At 39.2% G+C, this 22,337-nt stretch overlaps 1 protein-coding gene across 13 annotated transcripts in view; it reads left to right on the top strand.

The window, feature by feature from the left end:
- Positions 1–22,337, top strand: part of PPP1R12B (protein phosphatase 1 regulatory subunit 12B) — a 257,353-nt gene that overhangs the window by 188,325 nt on the left and 46,691 nt on the right. For 11 of the 13 annotated variants that reach the window (XR_009210862.1, XR_009210864.1, XR_009210861.1 and 8 more), the window contains one exon: positions 21,590–21,606. The exons of the other annotated variants lie outside the window; for them this stretch is intronic. Coding sequence is in view for 5 of the 11 variants with exons in the window: in XM_032136943.2 (XP_031992834.1) it covers positions 21,590–21,606 (17 nt within the window). In the remaining 6 variants the exon portion in view is untranslated. The remainder of the gene's footprint in view (positions 1–21,589; positions 21,607–22,337) is intronic. 13 annotated transcript variants of the gene reach the window in all.

The following is a 22,337-nucleotide window of genomic DNA, read 5'->3' as shown; positions in this document are numbered from 1 at the left end:
TTTGTCATTGTTACTACTTCCTAGAAGTGGACATAAGATAGAAGTAAAAAGAGACAAAGAGGCCAGTTTGGAGTAAAAGAAGTTTACATTCCCTCTCTTAATTGCCAGTGAGTATGAAATCACTGTATGAATCTTACAGAAACAGGTCAGGAAACTGTGTCTGATAAAGTTGTTCTTGCCATGCCTTTAAGGAATAATGGAAACCGGTGACTTTCATTCAACATATCAAAAAAGTGTCACTAACCTTTCCCTAGCCAGTCATGCTACCAAGCATGGGAATGTTAGTATTTAGGTTTACATCAGTATTTCTTTAAGTGAAAAGATCTAATGGAGACTCACCTTACCAGATGAGATTAGCTATATAAGCTATATCCATAATATACATCATATAAGATCTGAATTCCCAAGATAATTGGCCTTTTTTTTTTTTTGAGACAGTTTTGTTCTTGTCGCCCGGGCTAGAGTGCAATGGCACGATCTCGGCTTACTGCAACCTCTGCCTCGCTGTTTCAAGTGATTCTCCTGCCTCAGTCTTCTGTGTAGTCGCTGGGACTACAGGTGCCCCCCACAACACCTGGCTAATTTTTTGTATTTTTAGTAGAGACAGCGTTTTACCATGTTGGTTAGGCTGGTCTCGAACTCCTGACCTCATGTGATCCACCCACCTCGGCCTCCCAAAGTGCTGGGATTACAGGCGTGAGCCACAGCACCTGGCAACAGTTGGCCTTTGAGACACAGTGTATGCTGGTTTATGATAGAATTTATCAGTCTTCTTAAGGAAGACTGAATAATTTCCAGGACCCCTAATAAAGGGGTTCTGATTCATTCTCAATCTAAAAGAATGAGTTTGTGAAACTCTTTTCAACCTGTATTCCTCAGACCAACTTCCAAGTAGCTGATCACTTCCCTTGATTTAATTTCACAAAATTAATCATAGGAATAAAGAAGTTGTCAAGGCAATTAGAGGGAAAAGAATAGCATGTTGAGAAAGTTTGAAGTGAAAAGTATAAATTTCATGTGGAAAAAGGGAAAGCAGGATAGAGTTCCCAAGAGTCCAGACAAAAGAGGGTTGTTACTTTGGGGATAAACCCATTGGCTTAGAAAACATTTGGCCTAGAAATTTTGGTTAGTGTAGTGGTAACAACAGAGTGCAAAAGATTAAATTTTAGATGTTTCTTCCAGGTCAAATCCAAAATCCTTCAACACTATGCAAATAAATTCCTCTCTTTTTAATTTCATTTTCCCTGTACTACTGAGTCCTGTAGCCTTGCAGTTGCACTACTGTCTGTTTTCTCTCTTCATTTCTGACCCTTCTTTCTTTTCTCTCACCTTTATACCACTTTCCATTGTCATTTTCCCGATTGTGGCATCTTAGGAAACTCTGGTAAGCTTTATACTTACAGATCCAGCCAGTAAGGTCTGTAATGGACAGATAACTTTCTTTGCAGTGAGCCAGAGCTTCAGTTTGCTTCCTCATGGTGCAACAGGAATGGCATCTCATTAAAATTGAACATTAAGGGCCTGAAGGTGCTTTGACTAATTTTACTGTCTAGGCGTTGTTACTTAAGAGATCTAGAAGTTGAAAAATCCCCCTTCTCATAGTATTCAGAGCAATCAGCCTTAGAGACTGCTGCCTACTCTGAGGCAGGGGACGCTGGAAGGTTGGTGAGGTTTGCCCCTGAGCATGCCCCCAAAGAGCCTCCCTTTATTCCTAGAAGCTGGCAGGCTTTCTTTTCCTCCTACCAGTGGCAACCCGAATTCTGAGTTGAAAGTGAATCTTTGCCCTTGGCTCCTCTCCAGCATTCCTCACTGAGCGAATAGGGATTTGGAATGTCAGAAAATAGAAGAGGGGTGGGGAAAAGATATGTGTATGACTGTGAGTGTTTATATGTAAAAGCAGCTTCGTCTGGGAGGACTTAGGGAAACTTGACTTCCTCAGACTGTTTCCTTCTTATAAACTCTTGGTTCCTTATTTATCGTTTTTTCATTTTTGTTTTTTAAGTTGTTTGACCTGATTTTATCATAGTAGTTCCAAATGCCTTACAGCCCAGTGGAGTCAAGCTAAGGAAAGACAGCATGATTTCCACAGGATTTGTATTTCTTCCCTCTGGATAAAGTGATAGTAGTTGTTCCCAGACTCGCTGCCGGCAGGATCCAAGGTCGTCTTTCCTCCGGGATTTAATCTGGTGTCATCAGGAACCTAGACTCAGGTTTTATTGGAGAGCAAGCCTCAATAAGAAGTGTCCTTTGAGGAGAATCAAGGACTCAATCTAGGCATAAAAGGTGTTGCTCAGCACAATACCCTCTACGGTAAGCTACCAGTCCTGAGAACCTGTGGTCGAAACTGAATTGAAAATATTGATGGAACTCAGACTCTGTGTAACTGGGGACTGGTTCAGAGCTCAAGACTATAATTTACAGGGCTGCTTTTATCCTTTATTTAGTTCTATACAAAGTCATCTTGCATCAACTCAAAAGGAGAGATTCTGTGAGGGTAACCTACAGGGGAAATTTCCCAGCTTTGTGTGAAGAATCCAGTGGTTGAGTGTCTGTCTGCATCCTGAGAAACCATGTCCTCTTTATATACCCGAAGTAAAGAATTCACTCGGAATAGGAAATCTCAGTCTGATTCTCCCCCAGCATCTCCCTCCCCGACTGCCAAGACGCTCCGAGTAAGCAGCATTTTTTATTTACATATGTTCATAGCTGTGTCAAAGGTAGAGAATGTGCATATATATAACTTGGGGCATTAGGTTTAGAGCAAAGGGATTTCAGAGCATATGGGAATCAGTACAGGAAAAAAAAATTGCAAGTAAAGACCCCGTAAGCTTCTCTGCAAGAGGTTATGGTTCATAATACTTTATGTAGTCTTAAGTAAAAGCAGACGTAAATATGTCAGGCTACAGTTTCTGCCTTTTAGCTTTTAACTATCAGTTGTAAACTGCTTAACAGTAAGATTTTACAGTCATTATCACTTTATCTTACAAGGCTTTTCTTAATTTCTACAGCTATTTTAGTCACTGCCTTTCTTGTGTTTTATGGGTCAATACTATGTTTCAAGAGAAAAACCTCCGAAATGGCCACACAACTATATACATTAAACTTCAGTTTTGCAAGTTCTGTGTGTGTATTTGTGTATGTATGTATGTGAGGTAGAGTATGCCTTTGCCTATTTTGTATGTATGTCTGTGAGAAACACCAAAATGAGCAAGGAATTATGGCCACGTGGAACCTTACTCCTTAATCACCAAGTACCTTCAGGAAATTTCTTGCTTAAAAGCAAAGAACTAACTCTTGGCCATTGACAACCAGCTGTATGGAGGTGTTTGTGATGTCCACAGTAGAGCCATTTGAGACTTTTCTCCATTTTCTCTAATGAATGTCTCAGTGAAGAGATTTACATATGGGCATTTGCATCTAATTTAGTGTCTTCCTCTGTGGGAAGCTGACAAAAGCAAGAACTGCTACCAATAGCAAGGGATGAGAAGCTCTGATGGGCATATTAGGCAGCAGGCAATATAGCAGTTACTTTTTCAGGAACTAGATTGTGCTTTGCTGTATATACAAAGTAAGAAGAAGGACGGCCATAGCTTCCTTATTTAGGGAGCTATAGGGAGAAAATTTGCAAGAAGCCTGGATAGACTAGTGTGGGTTTTTTTTTCCCCCCAATTATTTTGTATCCATTTTCAATGTCTTTCTTACCAGTATAAATTACCATGTAGTGGAATTTGTTATATGGCATGTTGGTCTAAGACCTCAGCTAGGGTTGAGAATACCAAAAGAATATTGTTACGAAGTTATTTTATTCACAAGTTTTTGTGAGAGCACCAAGAGGGGCTCCAATAATACGTTACTGTCATCGAGTTCCAGGAGTGTCTCTTCAACACGTAGACTGGTACCTTTTTTTCCCAAGGAGCCACAGAATGCTTTCACCCCACTAGCTATTGGGTATTTTTTGCTGGCTACCAATTGAGGTCCACAAAACTGAACACCTTACTTCAGTTAGTGTCTATCTTTGCTCCCTTCACTCTTATACTGAGTAGTACCTGTAGTTGTAAAGAGCCCCTTATTAATGTCTCTTCACCACTATAACCATAGCTCCCAGACCAATGTGGTGAGCAGTCAACAACAACCTGTTTGGTGACCTTCCTCTATTTTCCCTTTCTGTTTTTCCTTTGCTTTCTTAGAGTTAGGTACTGCTTTTGTCTTGTCTCACTTCTAACAGCTGCCATCCAACCGCCGTACCCTCACTTCACCACCCCTCATCCCTGCCTTTTAGACAGAGGTCACAGTGGGAGAAAATCTGAATTACAGGAAACTAAAACATAGATGGCTTAATAAGAGACTGCTTCCCAATTTTAGTGGTCACTGGCTGTGGATTCCTACAATACCATCAGCTTACTCTAACCAACTTCCAGTGTCCAAATGGCTTGAGACTATGATAAAAAGAATGTTGATTTTCATATACCACTCATGTTCCATTATGTTGCTTATGTCTTTAATGTCAGAGTGAAAGATATACAAGACTCATTTGGTGGCTGCTGACACTAAGGACTGGTTATAAAATGAAGATTTCATCTCTTAAGATCTCCCTAGCCTAGTTCATTTTCTCTCATGTCCAACTAATTAGAGTACTCTTTAAAAACTGGTTTTGAGTGTATTTAAACAACTGGTTTTGTGATGGTGTTGTTGTGCTCATACGCCTTTTGATGCCTGGTTGTAACTGGCTGATCCTCAGCCACCCTGAAAGGTGGGTATTGCTATCCCTATTTTACATATGAGGAAACTGAGATACATAGAAGAGAAATGGCTTGCCCAGCATTGCTCAACTAGTAAGCAGCAGAGCCTTAATTAAAGCACCGAGCTCTCTGACTCTAAAACCCCATATTCCCCGCAGCATTGGAGTACGTCTCAAATATATTTGAAGGTCAAGTTTAAGAACATGCTAAAGGGCGCGGTGGCTCACGCTTGTAATCCCAGCACTTTGGGAGGCCGAGGCGGGCGGATCACGAGGTCAGGAGATCGAGACCACGGTGAAACCCTGTCTCTACTAAAAATACAAAAAAAAAAATTAGCCGGGCGTGGTGGCGGGCGCCTGTAGTCCCAGCTACTCGGAGAGGCTGAGGCAGGAGAATGGCGTGAACCCGGGAGGCGGAGCTTGCAGTGAGCCAAGATTGCGCCACTGCACTCCAGCCTGGGCAACAGAGCGAGACTCCGTCTCAAAAAAAAAAAAAAAAAAAAAAAGAACATGCTAAAGGGCAAAGATGGCAGTTAAAAGCTTAAGTAGCTGTGGGAGTCCAAAATTTATCCCTGATGGAGACACAGGAAACCGAAATTGCAGGAAGGAGGAAAGCTGTATTTATAGGCCAAGGGAGGGAATTGGCAGGCCATAACTGAATCTCCTGTGCCTGGTTCTCAAATCCCAGTCATATTCTCTGGGACCATGGAGCCCACAGAACCTGAGACATTGTGGGCTTCAGGGTCTTTGTATTTCTCTAGAAAAGTGGAAATGCTTGAGTCTTTACAGTAAAGATACTGGGAAATTTCTGTGTGCATTTCAGAGTTAAAGTCAGGACAGCTCTCTTACTGTCCTCTTCCAAACTTCTTTGACTTGTTTGTATACATACATACAGTTTCTTCTAGAGAGGCACAGAGTTACAGAGGGACAGCCCCTGAACCAACATTCTTCAAAACGGAGGATTGAAATTTCAGCCAGCATTTAAAAGTTTGATTCTTTTTTGAGTGTTGTTAACAGGGCTAAATAGTAAATGCCCCCGTATAAGGAAAATATCCTCAGAGAGAATTTTAAAATAATAGCTATTCACATGGAGAGAATATTTTGGACACTGTACCCTTCGTCAAATGTTCAAGCAGTAGTAAAGGCAAACTATAAGCTGTAAGTCAAACAAGTTATTATTTTTAACTTGAGAAAACAAAAGGCAGGATGATTTTTCAGTGACTAGAAAACAAACTATATACGTTTACTTTTAAACTCGTAACAGCAGCTGATATACTCCCTAATGAAAAATCATTCATATGTAGAAGATAGTGCATGTCCTCACCAGCCAAGAAGATTTTTGTTTACTTCTCTAGTTTGTATTTTGAAAATAATAAATATCTTTAATTCTCTGAACACAAAATTATGCTATTAAACATGATTTTTAAAAATATACATCCCGGCTGGGTGCAGTGGCTCATGCCTGTAATCCCAGCACTTTGGGAAGCTGAAGCCTCGTGGACCACAAGGTCAGGAGTTCGAGACCAGCCTGGCCAACATAGTGAACCCCTATCTCTACTAAAATTACAAAAACTTAGCTCGGCATGGTGGCAGGCACCTGTTATCCCAGCTTCTTGGGAGGCTGAAGCAGGAGAATCGCTTGAACCCGGAAGACGGGGGTTGCAGTGAGCCAAGATTGCACCATTGCACTCCAGCCTGGGCAACAAGAGCGAAACTCCATCTATAAACAAACAAACAAACAAACAAAGACATCCCTCTTCCTCACTAGAGAAAATTTCATCCATCCTTTTGGCATGCCGTCGCTCACTCCTACCGACACTAAGAATGACTATTATAAGTGGTATGCTCCTAATATTGCTGTTTTGGTCTCTGTTGATCCTAAATAATGAAATAATTTTTTTTACTGCTACTTTTGGCTTTCATATGAGGTTTCCATTAGTTCAGTATCTTTTTTGTGTCTAAAAGTTGAGGAGTTCCCCTTAGTAACAGCTCTGATCATCTCTGATTTGTTACTCAGGAAAAGCGGAAAAACTTTCAGATTCACTTGCTTTTCTAATGGGAACCACACCAGGTAGATATTGATGAGAATTTGAAAGCTCAGTCTCTTTTCTCATACCACGAAACAACCCTAATATAAGATGCTGGGTTCATACAATTAGTAGTAAAACTTTCTTTTGACAGTAATTTTCCAACATTAAAAAAAATTATTTTTCTTCTGAGTCTTTGTAGTTAAAGAAAAAATTCTGAACTACAAATACATTAGACACTTCTAGCTCTTGATTTTTAATCACTATGTATATTATTGGGTCTAACGTTTATAAATTCTATAAATTAGGAACTACTCAATTTAGATGGTTTAGCATTTTTAAATTATCCTAAAAGTAAGAGCCAGGTAATCTTTGGTCAGTATTCTCAAATTTTTCTTATTTGCTAATTTAAAATTTTTTCAATGCAGGGTATATTTAAAGGAAACAAATACTAGAGGATGTCCAAATTGTAGTGCTTATCTGATATTTATTATATTGAATAAATCTTGAAGTAAGTGGGTCATCAGCTGAACCCTGGGAATCTTTTAATTAGGCACATTTTCATTGAATTGGTATTTGTTATAATAGGATTTGACCTGCATTTATAAAGATCAGTAGCATTTTCCCATTTAGTCTGGATTGCTATTCCTACAGTTCTAACATCTCAATTTAAAAAAATGACGAAAACAAAAAAATACAAAGATTTTACATAATATTTTTCAGTCAGCCATTAATGTACATAAAGGGAACATTTAATCAATTAGCTTTGTTTTATAACCAGTCCTACAAACTAATTAGGGTACATTTGATAAATAATTGGATGATAAAGGATTGTTGCCTTCATAAGAGCTTGTCTACATAGCAACTTTGGTTAGCAGGCCAGAGGCATTCTGCCTCTTATGCCTTCCAGACTGTCAGTGTTGATAATTATTTTTTGCATGTGCTTTGTGCCCTCCTCTGACAAGTACCAAACAGTTCTTTAGCATGTTATCGTATCCTGTATACATCCAACACTACATTTGATGCACTACCAATCTGGAATCCATTTTTACTCTACTTTATAATCCATTGTCATGGAATGAGAAACACTTGGATGAACAATGCTAATTAAGAGTGCAATCCGTTAACCATTTTTTTCTGCCTAATTAAAACCAGGAATGTATTCATTTTTGGGGTTTTTTATTTCACTCAAGGAAAATCAATAGCAGTAATTGTTCAGCCCAAGGAATCTTCCTAGAATAGTAAAACCTGTGGGAATAAAAGTAGCTTTCTCATTTGGACCCATTACATGAATTCTAAGTAGAGACTGGCCTAGTTAACTCATGTCCTACGTAGAGCTGGGGGAGATGGCATCTGAAGTCTTGGTTTGTTGACCAGAGAGACTGGGAGCTTTGAAGACATCAGCTCCCTTTCCTGCAAGCGGTGTCCTGCCCTTCTACTCTAATTTTTAGTTCCATGATAAATGTGTATCAAAGCCACCTGCCCTATTGTGAATCCTCCCGCAACATTTTATGAGCATCTGCTTTGTAGTAGGCTTTATATTGGACACCAGAATTCATAAATGAAAGACACAGTTCCTGCCCTCAAAGAATTGGCAGTCTAATTGGGGAGATAAAGAAAATCAAGAATTAGAACACCAGGGAGGTGAATTTTCTAATAAAGACATAGGTTCAGGGTGTTTTAGATCAGCCATGTGGTTAATGCATTAGCCTGATGTTTGGAGAACAATAGAAGCTAGATGGACAAAGAAGAAGGAAACAGTACATTACAAAGGGAGAAAAAGAATATGAGAACGTAATAGCATTATTCTGAGAGCTGCATATCGGTGTGGCTAGAACAAAAGATATATTTATAAATATAATAAGAAATGAGGCAGGAGGCTTAGCAAACCCAGGTCATGTGAGGCTTAGTATATAATTTTGAGGATTTGGGGAGTTATCCTGTGGATAAAGAATAAAGGAATGAAGATTTGAAGTAAAGTTGCTGTGCTCAGAATTGCATATTAGAGAAATAACTTTGGCAGCTGTGGAAGCTGGATTGGGAGGAGGGTCAGGACGTGATCAGGTGATTGGCCTTTGATTGCAGTATTCCAGGTGAGAAATGTTAAGGGCCTGGGCAGAGATATTTTTTCTGGGAAGTACAGAGAAGCATTCAGTTGTTTAGAAGGTAGAATTGATAAGATATGGACTAATAGAATGGGGATAAGGATGAGCCTGAGAGAGGGCAGAGTCAGGAGTGACTACCAGGTCTCTGGTTTAGGTGACTGGGCAGAAAATGGTATGGTAAGTGTCAGGTGCAGGGGCTCACACCTGTAATTCCAGCATTTTGGGAGGCAGAGATGGGAGGATTGTTTGGGACCAGCCTGGGCAATTGAGTAAGAACTGTTTCTTCAAAAAATTGTTAAACTAGCCAGGTATTGTGGCACATGCCTATACTCTTAGCTACTTGGGAGGCTGAAGTGGGAGAATAGCTTGAGCTCAGGAGGTAGAGGTTTCAGTGAGCCATGATTGCACCACTGCACTCCAGCCTGGGCAACAGAATGAGACCCTGTCTCAAAAAGAAAAAAAAAAAAATAGTGTGACAAAATTGAGTTGGCAAACACAGGAGGCTAAATGCTGTTGAGTGGGGAAATGGTGTCACTTTGGGATATGTTGAATTAGAGGTACTTTGGGACATTCAGATAGTGATTTCCAGAAAGTAGTTGGTCTGACACTTGGGAGAAAATTATGGGCTAAAAACACTGATATTTATGATTGAAGCCATAAGAGCGGTGAGCTTGTCTAAGGAGTAGATGTAACATAAGGAAGGGCTGAGAGTAAACCTCGAGAGGAGTAACCACAAGCAGATAAGAGATATGTTTCTTTTTCTAATGGCGCTTTCCTATTCCATCACCACTGGAATCACATGCAGGAAGACAGCAGATCTTGTATCTGGTTTCTTTGTTCAGAGGTATTGTGGTCAAACCTATGTTTCGGTGATAAGTTTCAGTTCTCAAAGGATTCAGAAATTTAGTTAAGGGTCAATTGGTTATGAGTTTTGTGTTGGGTTCTAGTTTTTTCAGTACTTAACCAGCTGTGTGACGAGGGATTATTTTTTAAAGTTTGGAAAAGTTCCCAGACTATTCAGCATTGGTTTTTAATTTCTTTTCTTAATCTGATAATATTTGGGTGAGCTGGCAATTTATTACTGTAAGAAGAACAAAGGGAAACAATCAGAGTTGGCTTTCATCAGCTTTTTATTTCTTTTAAGCCTCTTTTTTATTCTATTCTTGACCTGGTTATCATGCAGTGAGTGATGGTTATCCACAACTGGGATGTTAGTTCTCATAACAGTTCCAAAATCCAACAGCCTTCCTTGGTTACACAGCATGGAAAGAGTTCTACCAGTGACATGATTAGATAAAGATACTGAAAGTGTGTCTGGACTTTAACCTCTTCATAGTTCATTATGAAAGCAACATTTTCGTATAGGAGTTGTACATAAAATTGCAAGTTCCTATTTTAAAAGTTGTTTGCATGAAAAGTTAAATATTCTAAATTTAAATAAAATTGTAAAATAGATGAGAGTATATTATAGCATTTTAAAAAATGTTTTGCATTGATTTCCAAAATCAACTTTACATGGTTGGTTGTCTGGAAGGACATATATCCATCCAGACAGTAAAATAACGACCTTAAATATGTGTAGATTAGAAAGGTAAGTAGGAATTAGCCTGGATCATCAAAATCTACAAATAATCAAAAACCCTTTACTTGAGTGTTGAGGAATTTATTTGAGCTTATTCCTCTTGCAGCCAACAAGCATTGGGAGAACCAAAAGACCAAAGAGGGACAAGAGAGAGAATAGAAAAAAGTAGGGAGAACTGTAGTAATATCAATAGCTAAAATTTATTGAACATTTACTCTTTGTCAGTGCTGTACCAAGCACTTACATTTATTGTCTCATTTAATACATTTGATAACCATAAACACCAAGTTTATGATCTCATTTTAATGACAAGGACACTGAACAGAGAAGTTAAGTAATCATGTAAGATCACATAACTTAGTAAATGCTGGAGCCAGCAATCTGGATCAAGAGCCTCAGCCTTAACCAGTAAGGCGTGTAACTGTTCTAGTGAAACTACTGTCTCTTCTTTAAATAGCTCCTAGATTATTACCAGTATCCCTGACTATTGAATCTGACTTGGAAAGAGAGATGGCGACAACAAAAGCTACCTTAAGGAAAAATGTAACAGAATAACAGAAACAGACAAACCTAGATTAGTAAAAAGTCAGAATTTTTTTTTTTTTTTTGAGACAGGATCTCGCTCTGTCACCCAGGCCGGAGTGCAGTAGCACCATCATGGCTCACTGCAGCCTCAAACTCCTGGCCTCAAGCAATTCTCTTGCCTCAGCCTCCCTAATAGCTGGGACTATAGGTGTGCTGGGGCCTCACTAACTTGTTGACCAAGCTGGTCTCAAACTCCCAAGCTCAAGTGATCCTCCTGCCTCGGCCTCCCAAGGTGCTGGGCTTACAGGTGTGAGCCACTGTGCCCAGCCAAAGTCAGAATTTTACATCATTTTAAAATAGGTGTAGTGGTGCATGCCTGTAGTCCCAGACACTTAGAAGGCTGAGGCAGAAGGATCACTTTGAGCCCAGGAAGTAGAGGTTGCAGTGAGCCATGATCATGCCAGTACACTCTGACAGCATAAGACTCTCTCTCTCTCTCCCTTTCTCTCTCTCTCTCTCTCTCTATATATATATATAAAATTTTAGTATTTATAAGTATCTATGATAAAACTCAGGACCTGTTAAATTATAACAAGTTCTGAATTAGTAGGGCCTGAATTACTGAGGTTTTTCTCATCTGAGGAGACCCTTCCCTGCCAAAACCAAGAAAATAAACTACAAAAGCGTCTGCTGTCCCAAAAGTCCACATTTTAAAATACCTGTTCTTCTCTGGGAGGTGGTTTAGCCCCCTAAATAAGAACCTTGTGCATTTGAAGACTCAAGTTCCCTATTAGGGGTATGAAAGTGGAAGAATCAAAGAAAGCTTCAGTTCTTTATCCTTCTAAACTTCATCTTTCAAGGCAGAGTAGCACTTTGGGATGACTGTGGCCCTCGCAAGGCCCCAACTTATGTAAGATCACTTACAAGTCACACATAATAGTGTCATTTTTCATGACCACCCAGTTTCAGACTTCAAGCTGATGTATCCACTAAGCTTGTTCCTTCCATTATTGCCTTGCCAAGAATATCTAGTCAGTATTGGTCTCTCCCTTTCCTAACTACCCCTTTTTATTTATTGTATGTACTAGATGGTGTAACATTTGATTGCATTTAATCAATTGCTTTTTTTTTTTTTTTTTTTTTTGAGACGGAGTCATGCTCTGTCGCCCAGGCTGGAGTGCAGTGGCGCGATCTCTGCTCACCGCAAGCTCTGCCATCGGGTTCATGCCATTCTCCTGCCTCAGCCTCCCGAGTAGCTGGGACTACAGGCGCCCACCACCACACCCGGCTAATTTTTGTATTTTTAATAGAGACAGGATTTCACCATGTTAGCCAGGATGGTCTCAATCTCCTGACCTCGTGATCCACCCGCCTCGGCCTCCCAAAGTGCTGGGATTACAGGCATGAGCCACTGCACCCGGCCAACTTTCTTGAATTACACTCTATTTGTATTTATGAGTGTGCATATTTTACCTCCTCAAAGAAGAGCTCTTTGAGATCAAAGAGCCATGTCTTAGATTCTATAATTGTCGATTTTATTCCTCTGAGTACTACTCACAAGGCTGGGCACATACAGGTGCTTAATGTAAATGCAGGGAATGGAGGCTGCTGCCTGAGATTTGATCTCTCCGCTCCTACCCCATTTAGCCGTCTGGAAAGGAGTCAGAGGCCACACACTTGAGAATCTTATTTCTAACATGAAGGCTAACCATAGGTCTTCCCAAGTCAATTCAGATTCCTGTTCATTGTAATTTGCTAGTATATCTGTCACTCCAAAATATGTGAGTTAATATTTTGGTTTTTGTGGGAATCAAAAGAGAAAAAGCCTGTGGAATCTACTCAGAAATTAAAAGTTCTACCCTATGTTACTTAGGTCCCAAGTATTAATATTTATTTCCTCATGAAATGTGAGGTCTGGAGAGCCTCACTAATTCCTTTATAAAAGTTTTGATTCACAGCCTAGTCCAAATAAAATTAAAGTTACTGCTACCCAAACAGGCTGCTGGACTGTGACATTTACCATATGAAAAACCCATCTCTTCCCAGGCTTCATGGAAAGCTTACTTCCTAAAGAGGTATAATGGTGGTCAGTAACATCATCTATTGAAGAGCCTTGACAGGCTAGTGGGGAGAGACCTGGAATCTCAATTAGAGAAATGGAGTGAAACTCAAACAGTGGGATTTAAGGCCCAGATAAGGACTTTTAAAATTTACAGTATACTCTATGCTGTATTCTAACAATATTTTGGAGGGACTGATCAGGCTTCTTTTCTCAGGTGTTCCCTGAGGCTGTGTTTTTTTTTAAATCCTCTGAATGTATTTCATAGTTTCAGATGGCCATACACGTCTGTGTGAACCTAAAACTCCAAGCTATGGGGAAAGTAAATACAGATATTAAATGTGAGAAATGTGACCCATGTGCTAGAGCCACACAAGTTTTAGAGCTCCTCATTCCCCTGTTGGTCATTTTCATCCTATATAGTACACAGCATGTGAAAGGCTAGATGGAAAATATGCCGGAGCCTGCAAATGCATTTATGAATCACAAGAGTTTATGAATTATACATATAAAATGGCTTGCCTTAGGTATTTTATGGAGGCCTTAGTATATCCATGTATTTCCTTCTACAGTGAGTGCATTTTGTGAGTTTCCAGAAGATCCAGAAATTCTTCAGAAGCTGGGAATATTCACAAAAGGGAGGTGCAGGTCTGCATAGATGCTAAGAGCTTTAAAATTCTGATAATATTAGGTAGCACAATAGAGACAACAAAAGATGAGTCTATTTCTATCATTTAATGGACTTAATGGTTTTTCTTTTAAAAATAGTGACATGTACTGCAATATGTGAGATGATGTTACATGATATCATTTTTACATGCCTTAAATTGATAGGGTAGTCACAATCTGGCATATGAGATTTTTCAGAAATATTTATAAAATGAACTGAATGTAAACACTGTATTTGACTATGTTTAACTTTTTGTTCTATATGTATTAAGTAGTCAGTAAAGACAAATCAAGACATATAATATGATGAAGACATATGTGATTTAATATTTGCTTTTAAAAGTTAATTTTTCCTTGAAAGTGTGCTCTCTTACACATATGTATACCAGGTCACATGGACGCCTGTTTTTTTCCCTGCATAAGACAGCGCTTTTGGTATTGTCCTGATTCTGAATGTATGTAATCACCTAGTGCAGCTGAGAGGCCATGTACTGTGGATGTTTCTTTTAGGATGTTACAGATAAATTAGACCTTTTTTTTTTTTAAGGGAGAGCCTTGTGATAGTTGGAATTTCTAAAATGCCTCCCCAAAAGGTCCTCGTCTAATCTCTAGAACCCACGTATATGACAAGATAGCTCTCCCATGATTGTTCTGTTACATAGCACAGTTGACCTTAAGTTAGGGAGGTTTTCCTGGGTGGGCCTGAGCTAATCACATGAGCCTGTGAAGGCAGAGAGCCTTCTCAGTAGATGATGGAACGGGAAGCCAGAGAAATGTGAAGTGCGAAAAGAACTCAATGCTTCATTGCTGGTTTGAAAATCAGAAGGGCCATGTGAAAAGGAATGTAGGAGCTTCTGCAAGCAGTAAGCAGCCACTACCCTGCAAGGCAGTGGGTACCTGAAACCCCACAGGACTGGATTCCTGCCAACAACCTGGATGAGCTTGAAGCAGATTCTTCCCCAGATGCTCCTGATAAAAGCCAGCAGCAGACTCCTTGATTTCAGACCATTGAGAACTTGAGGAGGGAACCCAGCAGAACTGTGCAGACTTCTGACCTACAAAACTGTGAGATAATAAATGGGTTTTTAAGCCACTAAATTTTTTTTGGCAGCAACAGAAAACTAATGAAATTGAAAATTTGATGATATTAATTTTTTTGATATAAAAAACAGCATAGGCCTCATTATCATTGCCCTCTACTGTCACATCTTTGCATAAATCTGGGAAGTTCTTGTTGCACCCTCACATTTATTTCCAGATTATGCAGGATCCCCAGATGAATTACTAGAACAATGCAGGCTACACTTCAAAGTTAGAGACTGGTAGATTCTCCTTATTTCAAGTTTCCTAAGAATCTTGTCTGTTTGAATTATGAAGAAGTCTTTTCCCTTAAGATAGAAGGATGGAAAGCCTTTGTCTCTCTTGGACTTATATGTGAAACCAGAATGATTCTTAAACTCAAAAGTTACAAAATTATACTATTTTGCAATTAACTCAGACCATGATTAGGTTTGCAGTACCTCTGAAAATTTGAAGGGTCCTTGCTGCAGCCACACTCACATCATTGGCTTGTTCATCATCAGTCAATATTCTGAGAACACGGAAGGGAAAGAAGATGGTTCTCTGTAGACCATCCCAGAATAGCTCAAATTGTTTCCCCTGGCTCAGCTAGTACACAAGAACATAATATAAAATGTTCCTTCTGCTTAGTCCCTCTTCGGGAGAAAATGTAAATAGAAGTTTTTTCCCATCACTGTGGGGTCAAGCCATGACTCCAAGAGGAACATGAGTTAAACCAGTTTCAGCCTTGGCAACAGACATGTGACTTGGTCTCATTCCTTTCCCTTGGGCCCAGCTTTCCTTAGCCACAATTTTATTTTAAACTTGGCAGAAGGAGTTTGGTTTTAATTATGTGCCTTCCTGAACTCCTGATAACTTTCAAGTTAAAAGCTTTTGTGGGGATTTTTCTAAGCCAGTCTCTGGTGTTTTGAGGGCCCTACACATTTCACAAATCAAAACCAGTCTGGTTTCTGTCCCTTTCTAGGATTGCCATCTGAATTAATGGTGATCTTCATTCTGTTCTTTTATTGGAAACAGGCCCAAGCAATGAGATTATTATCGGAGAATTTCAAGAGGTATGAAAGGAAGAAGTCTGCTTCTTAGTTTTGGGACATTTTTAAAACTATGGTCTATCCAGCTAATCATTCTTTTTACCTCTACTCTCTGTATTCATATTGGTTTCTGAGCAGCTTTTAGTCTCTTCTTCTCTAGAGTCTCATTCACATTTTCTGTTGTCCCCAGTTGGGCCATAAAAGCTGTGAAAGTAATTCCTTCTTTGAACAGTTTCTATCTAGTTCAGACACACTAGAGAGTCTCATTTTAGTGGCCATCATTTGTCTTCAATAGAAGGTAGAGCAAAACAATCTTTAACAAAAACACTTATAGAAGTTCTAAGACTTCCAGATTAGAGCATACAGCATAATAAATTTGTGAATTAACCTACCAGTTGGAGAAAAGATTCATGCCTTTTCTAAAATATATGATATCATCATGTGCAGATAAGCTATTCAGACTCTACTTACAGAGTAGACTAACTTCTGTTTTTGAGAAGAGAGAGGGAGTGTACAGAGGAGGAGGATGGAAGGATGGGACCATTGCCAGAGCATAGATAAGATGAGTCCACATTCCTAGCCTCTAAAGGATCATCGATTTGGCTGGAGTCCCTAAGCCTTGTGTTCTAGGACTTCCCCTTATTTCCTGCCCACTCAGCTGAACTCTTAGAATCCTCTTCTCTGGGAGAAGCTTCAGTGTTCATTTCCCTACCCTATGTTCTACTCGCCTCTTCTGATGTCACTTCCTGGCTCACTGTTCCCCTGAGATTACTTAGGCTAACTCCCACTCTGTCTTATCTCTTCTAGATTTACTCAGTAGTCTCCCTGCAGGGTTGGCAGTCAGCTTTCTTGAATGAAGTCGTGTTAGTCTAACAGTTGATTTGATCTGTGCTTAGTTTGAATGACAGGAGGATGAAGACAAAAAATTGAAGTTAAGTCTTCTGCGTCAATCCAGCCACTCTGCTTCTTTACCCAAGAAACCCCAACTTCTCTCTCCCTAAATCCAACTAGTGTTTTTTCATCAAACCCTGGATTATCTAGGGTATCAAGAAGCCAAGCAAAACAATAGTTTCTAGAGGTATTCCACCAATGAAAATTAGTTAGGAAGTATGATCTAAAAACTAAGCCATTTTATCAGAATTGGGGGAATTAAACATTAAACCCTATATACTTTTAAGCTATCTTGCATTACTCTTTTTAGGCTAAAAACCTGAAAGGGGAAACCATTTCTATTACAGTGAGAATAATTCACCCTTAGAAGTCCAGTTTTCTTCCTTTTTTGAAATAATAATGTTTGTATTAAGGTAACTGTGTTACCCCTACTGCATCCAAATCTCACTAATCTCTGAGGTTTTAGGAGGTTTATCTACTCTCCTCTAATTGGTAGGGTTGACTTTCCCAGGACATTGCTAAGGCTAGCCCCTGAAGGCAATAATATTTTAAAAAATAAAAAATAAAGGATTCCACATAGCTCCAAAAGTCAGGTAAAAGCTGGAGGGAATTAGAGATAGCGAGCAAAGATCAAGGATTAACTTGCAAGCTCTGTTTTCTCTAATATCTGGATCTAGGTAAATGGTCTACCACCTTGTCTGCTGGATCACTCATCACCTACGCATTTTATAAAAGGTTACCCAAAAAGAAACTGTTAACAAGGAATGTTAACGAGCCTTTAAAAGCTAATCAACAACAGACTGTGATGTTTGCTTTCAGTTACTCCTGGCAAGCAGAAGTAAGAGTGTAGGTCATCAACTTCCTAGGTGGCTGTAGGGAACACCTCCTACAGTAAGCCTATAGGGACAAAAACTGGTATGGCAATCACAAGTGTGAGCACCATTATCATCACCTTCCTCCACGTGCTCTCATTTGTAGAAAAATTAATTTAGGCCTCTTGAAAACCCTGTGGAATCTGCCTTTTCATATCCAGGAACCCTGTGGGCTTTTTCTGATTGCTGCTTGATAGTACTAACCTAATTTTTGTGTTTTTCAATTTTTAAGTGTTTGTATTTTATGTCAACCTCCTCAGTGAAGGTCATACAGTATACACAGCCATACTATACAGCCATATATCTGAAAACTTTCTTGGCTTAATTGTGCTTCCAGAACATTCTAAATGAAAAGGGTTAATGTCATTTAAAAAGTAAAGCAATGGAAATTATTAGCATGCTTTGATTTATAGATAATGGCTAAGATTGATGCCTGGTAAAATCTTAATTTCCCTGTTTTAATGAAAAAAAAAAAGCTTGTTTCATCACCATAGAGGCAGCTGCCAGAGTCTACACAGCAGAATTTAAAACTAAAGATATAGTAAAATCTTACCCAACAAATAGGATATTTACAAAGAAGAAACTAAAAAAAAAAAAAAAAAAATTCAAGTGAGGTTTCACATTTCAAGAAAAAGTCAGCAAAAAAGCATGATTTAATTGTCAGAAAGTTAGGCCTCAGTCTGCACACCGTGGAGAAATGAGCTCCTAGTTCAATAGGAGGAAGAAAAGGCCCAAGGGACCGGTTTGATTGTAAACAGGTCATTTTTCCATACCTAAGACGATGTGGAAAGTACATCTTTGGAAAGAATGTCAAGAATGCTACCCCCATATGAAGGGTATAGTTTGAAGGCTTTCTACTCAGAAGCACTGAGAGAAACTAAATGGTCTTCTAAATTATTGTTTCATTTGGTTACATGTGGACTCAATTCCCTGAACCAAAGGTACGAAGTCTTAACTTGGTACTCTAACCAGCATCAATAGCCAATATAATATTCTTTTTTTTTTTTTTTTTTTTGAGACAGAGTCTCACTGTGTCTCCCAGGCTGGAGTGCAGTGACGCTATCTCAGCTCACTGCAACCTCTACCTCCTGGGCTCAAGCAATTCTCCTGCCTAAGCTTCCCAAGTAGCTGAGACTACAGGCATGTGCCACCACACCCAGCTAATTTTTGTATTTTTAATAGAGATGGGGTTTCGCCATGTTGGCCAGGCTGGTCTCGAACTCCTGACCTCAAGTGATCCACCTGCCTCAGCCTCCCAAAGTGCTGGTATTACAGGTGTGAACCACTGCACCTGGCCTAATGCGATATTCTTACAATTTAAAAAATGAAAGCAGAAGAATGGTGGCGGGGAAGCTGACATTTTAAGAGTTCACTTCCTTGTGGTTATCACAGTTAATTCTTACTGTTAGAATAAGTGGTAACTTGCCAAGGTCACATTGCTAGATGTCAGAACAGAAATTAGAAATCAGGTCTAGCCAAGGCCATCACACTTCTCAGAGCATTAACAATTCAGTTCACTTAGTGTTTATTGAACACCTATTGTGTTCTGGCTCTGTAGGTACTAAAAATATAATTAGGAATAAGATGGAATTTTAGGGAAATGTTCCCTCCATAACAATATGTTTTTTTTTAAATGTATGTATCTCTTCTGGATTTTTGTTATCAGAAAAAAAAAATGTGTGTTTGTGTGTGTTTCTCTAGCATGATCTTCCCAAAACTCCTATCTTTTAGGAGGTTTTCTTAGTTGGAGCCAATGGGTTACCACTGTTATCTCCATGTCACGTATTCTAATGTTTTCCCTACATTGCTTCAGGCGAACTTGTTAATTATGTTCACAGTGCTCTCCTGGTTCTGTCATGCAACTTGTTCTGCTTCTTCCTCAGTGCCTCCTCTACAGGGCTCTGCACACAGTGGGCTCTTAAATACAATAGATGCTTTGCATTTGCTGGTTTGGAGTTCAGGCTCAATTATTCACAAGTATTTGACATGTCACAATAAATACTTTTCCTGGACCGTGAATTTTAATTCACCCAGATGCTAGGTCTTTTCACAAAGCTAATCAGTGACATAGCCCATAGCCCAGGATCTCAGCTTCACTTGCATACTTTTTGTTTGTTTGTTTTGTTTTGAGACAAGGCCTCACTCTGTCACCCAGGCTCAAGTGCAGTGGCACGAACACAGCTCACTGCAGCCTCGACCTCTTGTGCTCAAGTGATCCTCCTGCCTCAGCTTTCCATGTAACATGGATCACAGGTGTACACCACCATGCCCAGCTAACTTTTTAAAAATTATTTTGTAGAGATGGGGTCCTGCCATGTTGCCCAGACTGGTCTTGAACTCCTGGGCTCAAGTGATCCTCCTGCCTTCAGAGTGCTGGGATTACAGGTGTGAGCCACTGCACCCAGCCCTATATATGTGTTAGTTCTTGAAAGGTGATTAAAATTTAGTTTCTTTTTTGAAAAAAGACATCAAGAAAAAAAAAAACTTCAGGTAAAGTTGAGAAAGTAGGCAATGACAGTGTAGGGTATACATATGAGTGCCACTAGAGATTAGATATATAAATGTGGGACAGGAAAAATGCCTGGAATTGTCCTGAATTTTAGATTTCCAACTTTCAGGATTCTTAACTCAATGTATGAGAATATACCATATACTTTTCTTAATGAGTCCTAATGATTCCCCCACCTCAAATGGGGGCATATCTCCATGTTCAAAAACCTTCGTTTAGTCCAGTGGTATTTAACCAGGGCTGTACAGCAGAATCACCTGGGGTACTTTTTAAAAATACATATAGGAAGGCTGCATTCTAAACCTACTGAAACAGAATCTCCAGTACTGAGGTTAGGACATGTACATTTTGCAAAAGTGTGCAGGATTATTCTGATGAGTATAACCCCTGATTTAAAGAGAGATTCCATGAGGAAATGTCATCGTTTATCAAGGTGACTCTATTCAGTCCTCTTTAGTCATATGTGCTGTCACTGTATACCTCTCCTGGACAGCTGTAGGGTGTAGTGTGTTGGGTTGTCCTGCTATGTTGTTTGACAAACCAGTGGCTTCCAGGGACTGTTTAATGCAAAGCAGTGTCATTGAGTGACTCCTCAGAAGTTCAAGGATTCATTATCCATTTTGTAGATTATTGGACCTTTGGTTCTCTTCCTCCTCTTGTCTGTCTTGAAGATTTTGTTGTTCTTTAACACTTCAAAAAGGGAAATATTTAAGTGCATTTAAATCAATTGAATTTTTATTTGCCAGAGTTCTTTAAAAAAAAAAAAAAAAAAAAGATAGGAGGGTAAAGGTCATCTACAGTAAAAAGTAAATGTCAAACACAGACATAAGCACTTTTTGTTGTTTGATTTGTTTACAGTGACCAAGCTTACTGGTTGTATCTGTAAAATTCCTTTCTTTTGAGACCTCAGAGTACCTTTTTTTTTTTTTTTTTTTTTTTAACCAGCATCCAAGGGACTAGGATAGGACTTTCTCCCCTCTCCCTTACTCTTCTACTTTCACTAGCAACCTAGGAGAAGCTGAAGAAGTCTCCTGAGTTTTAATATTTGTAGTTGCGGTATTCACTCAGGGCAAGGTTGGGAGTTTGTGAACAAAGGAAATTAATAGAATGAATGTTGAGATCCAGAGAGGCCAAATGTCACATAGAAAGTCAGTGATAGTCACTCCTAGAACACAAGCTTGGCTAGTTAGTTGGGTGGGGAGTTGGGAGCAGTTTTTGATCATTTTACGTTTGGTAACTTCTAGTTTAAAAAGATGCTATCCCTAATGCCTCAAATCTAGTGAGTCATGGCATACAAAGAAGTGTGAACTAGGGCTAAGTCACCTTTGTGTAGTCAATTTGATTGCTTTTCTTAAATGGCACACCCATCTCCAGCTGTGAAGTTCAGCCATCTGATTTGAAAAGTGCATTTATAGGTGGAAATAATACAAATCAGTCTCTTGCTAATGCTGTTTTCTTTTCTTTTTTCTTTTTTGTTTTTGTTTTTGTCTCCTTTCTCTAGCATGAAAGACTTTCTAGGTAAGAACTCTCCCTGTTATATATGCATGCTTAATACTTGTGAGTGAATGCATGTCTAATTAAACTTAGCTTTATATAATAATTCAGTAATGTTTCTCACATCCTTTCCGTCCTTTTCATTTCCACAGCCACCACAATAATTCAGACTTTTATTACCTCCTGCCCAAAGCAATGGAACAAGCTTTTCAATTTACCTTCCTGCTTCCAGATTCTCCTCTTTCCAGTTCACCTTGTGAGACTTCCAGTAGATTAATTTTTTTAAAGCACCAGTGTACCAGGCACCATGCTAGGTATTAGGGAAACAACATGAATAAGACAGTATTCTTACCTTCAAATAGCTAACAAGCCACTAGAGAGACAGGTCATTTCAACAGAACATAATAACTGCCCATTAGAAGTACAGACAGGTATTCTGAGCACAGAGAAGAGCAATTAATCTAATCTGATGGTTCAGATTGAGATTAGATACTGTTATTTAATAGTGGATCCAACAAAATACCTTATACCTAGATGATGCTCCTTAGTAGTTTGTTGAATGAACAAACTAAAGACCTGTTTTGCAATTGCTGAAAAATTAAAGAAGGATATCAAAACTGGGGGAATGGCCCTCTGCAGTTTTTCACCTAATATCTAAGGGTACAAAACTGATCTCCTGAAAGAAGAAACTAAATAAAAAATAATAGACTATAGAGCCAAAAGTTGGAATCTTTCTTTTTCTGCTGTTACTCTGA

Source organism: Hylobates moloch, unplaced genomic scaffold (genome assembly GCF_009828535.3).
Source record: "Hylobates moloch isolate HMO894 unplaced genomic scaffold, HMol_V3 SCAFFOLD_18, whole genome shotgun sequence".
In the NCBI taxonomy this organism is placed as follows: Eukaryota; Metazoa; Chordata; class Mammalia; order Primates; family Hylobatidae; genus Hylobates; species Hylobates moloch.
This window is presented reverse-complemented; position numbering and strand designations above follow the sequence as displayed.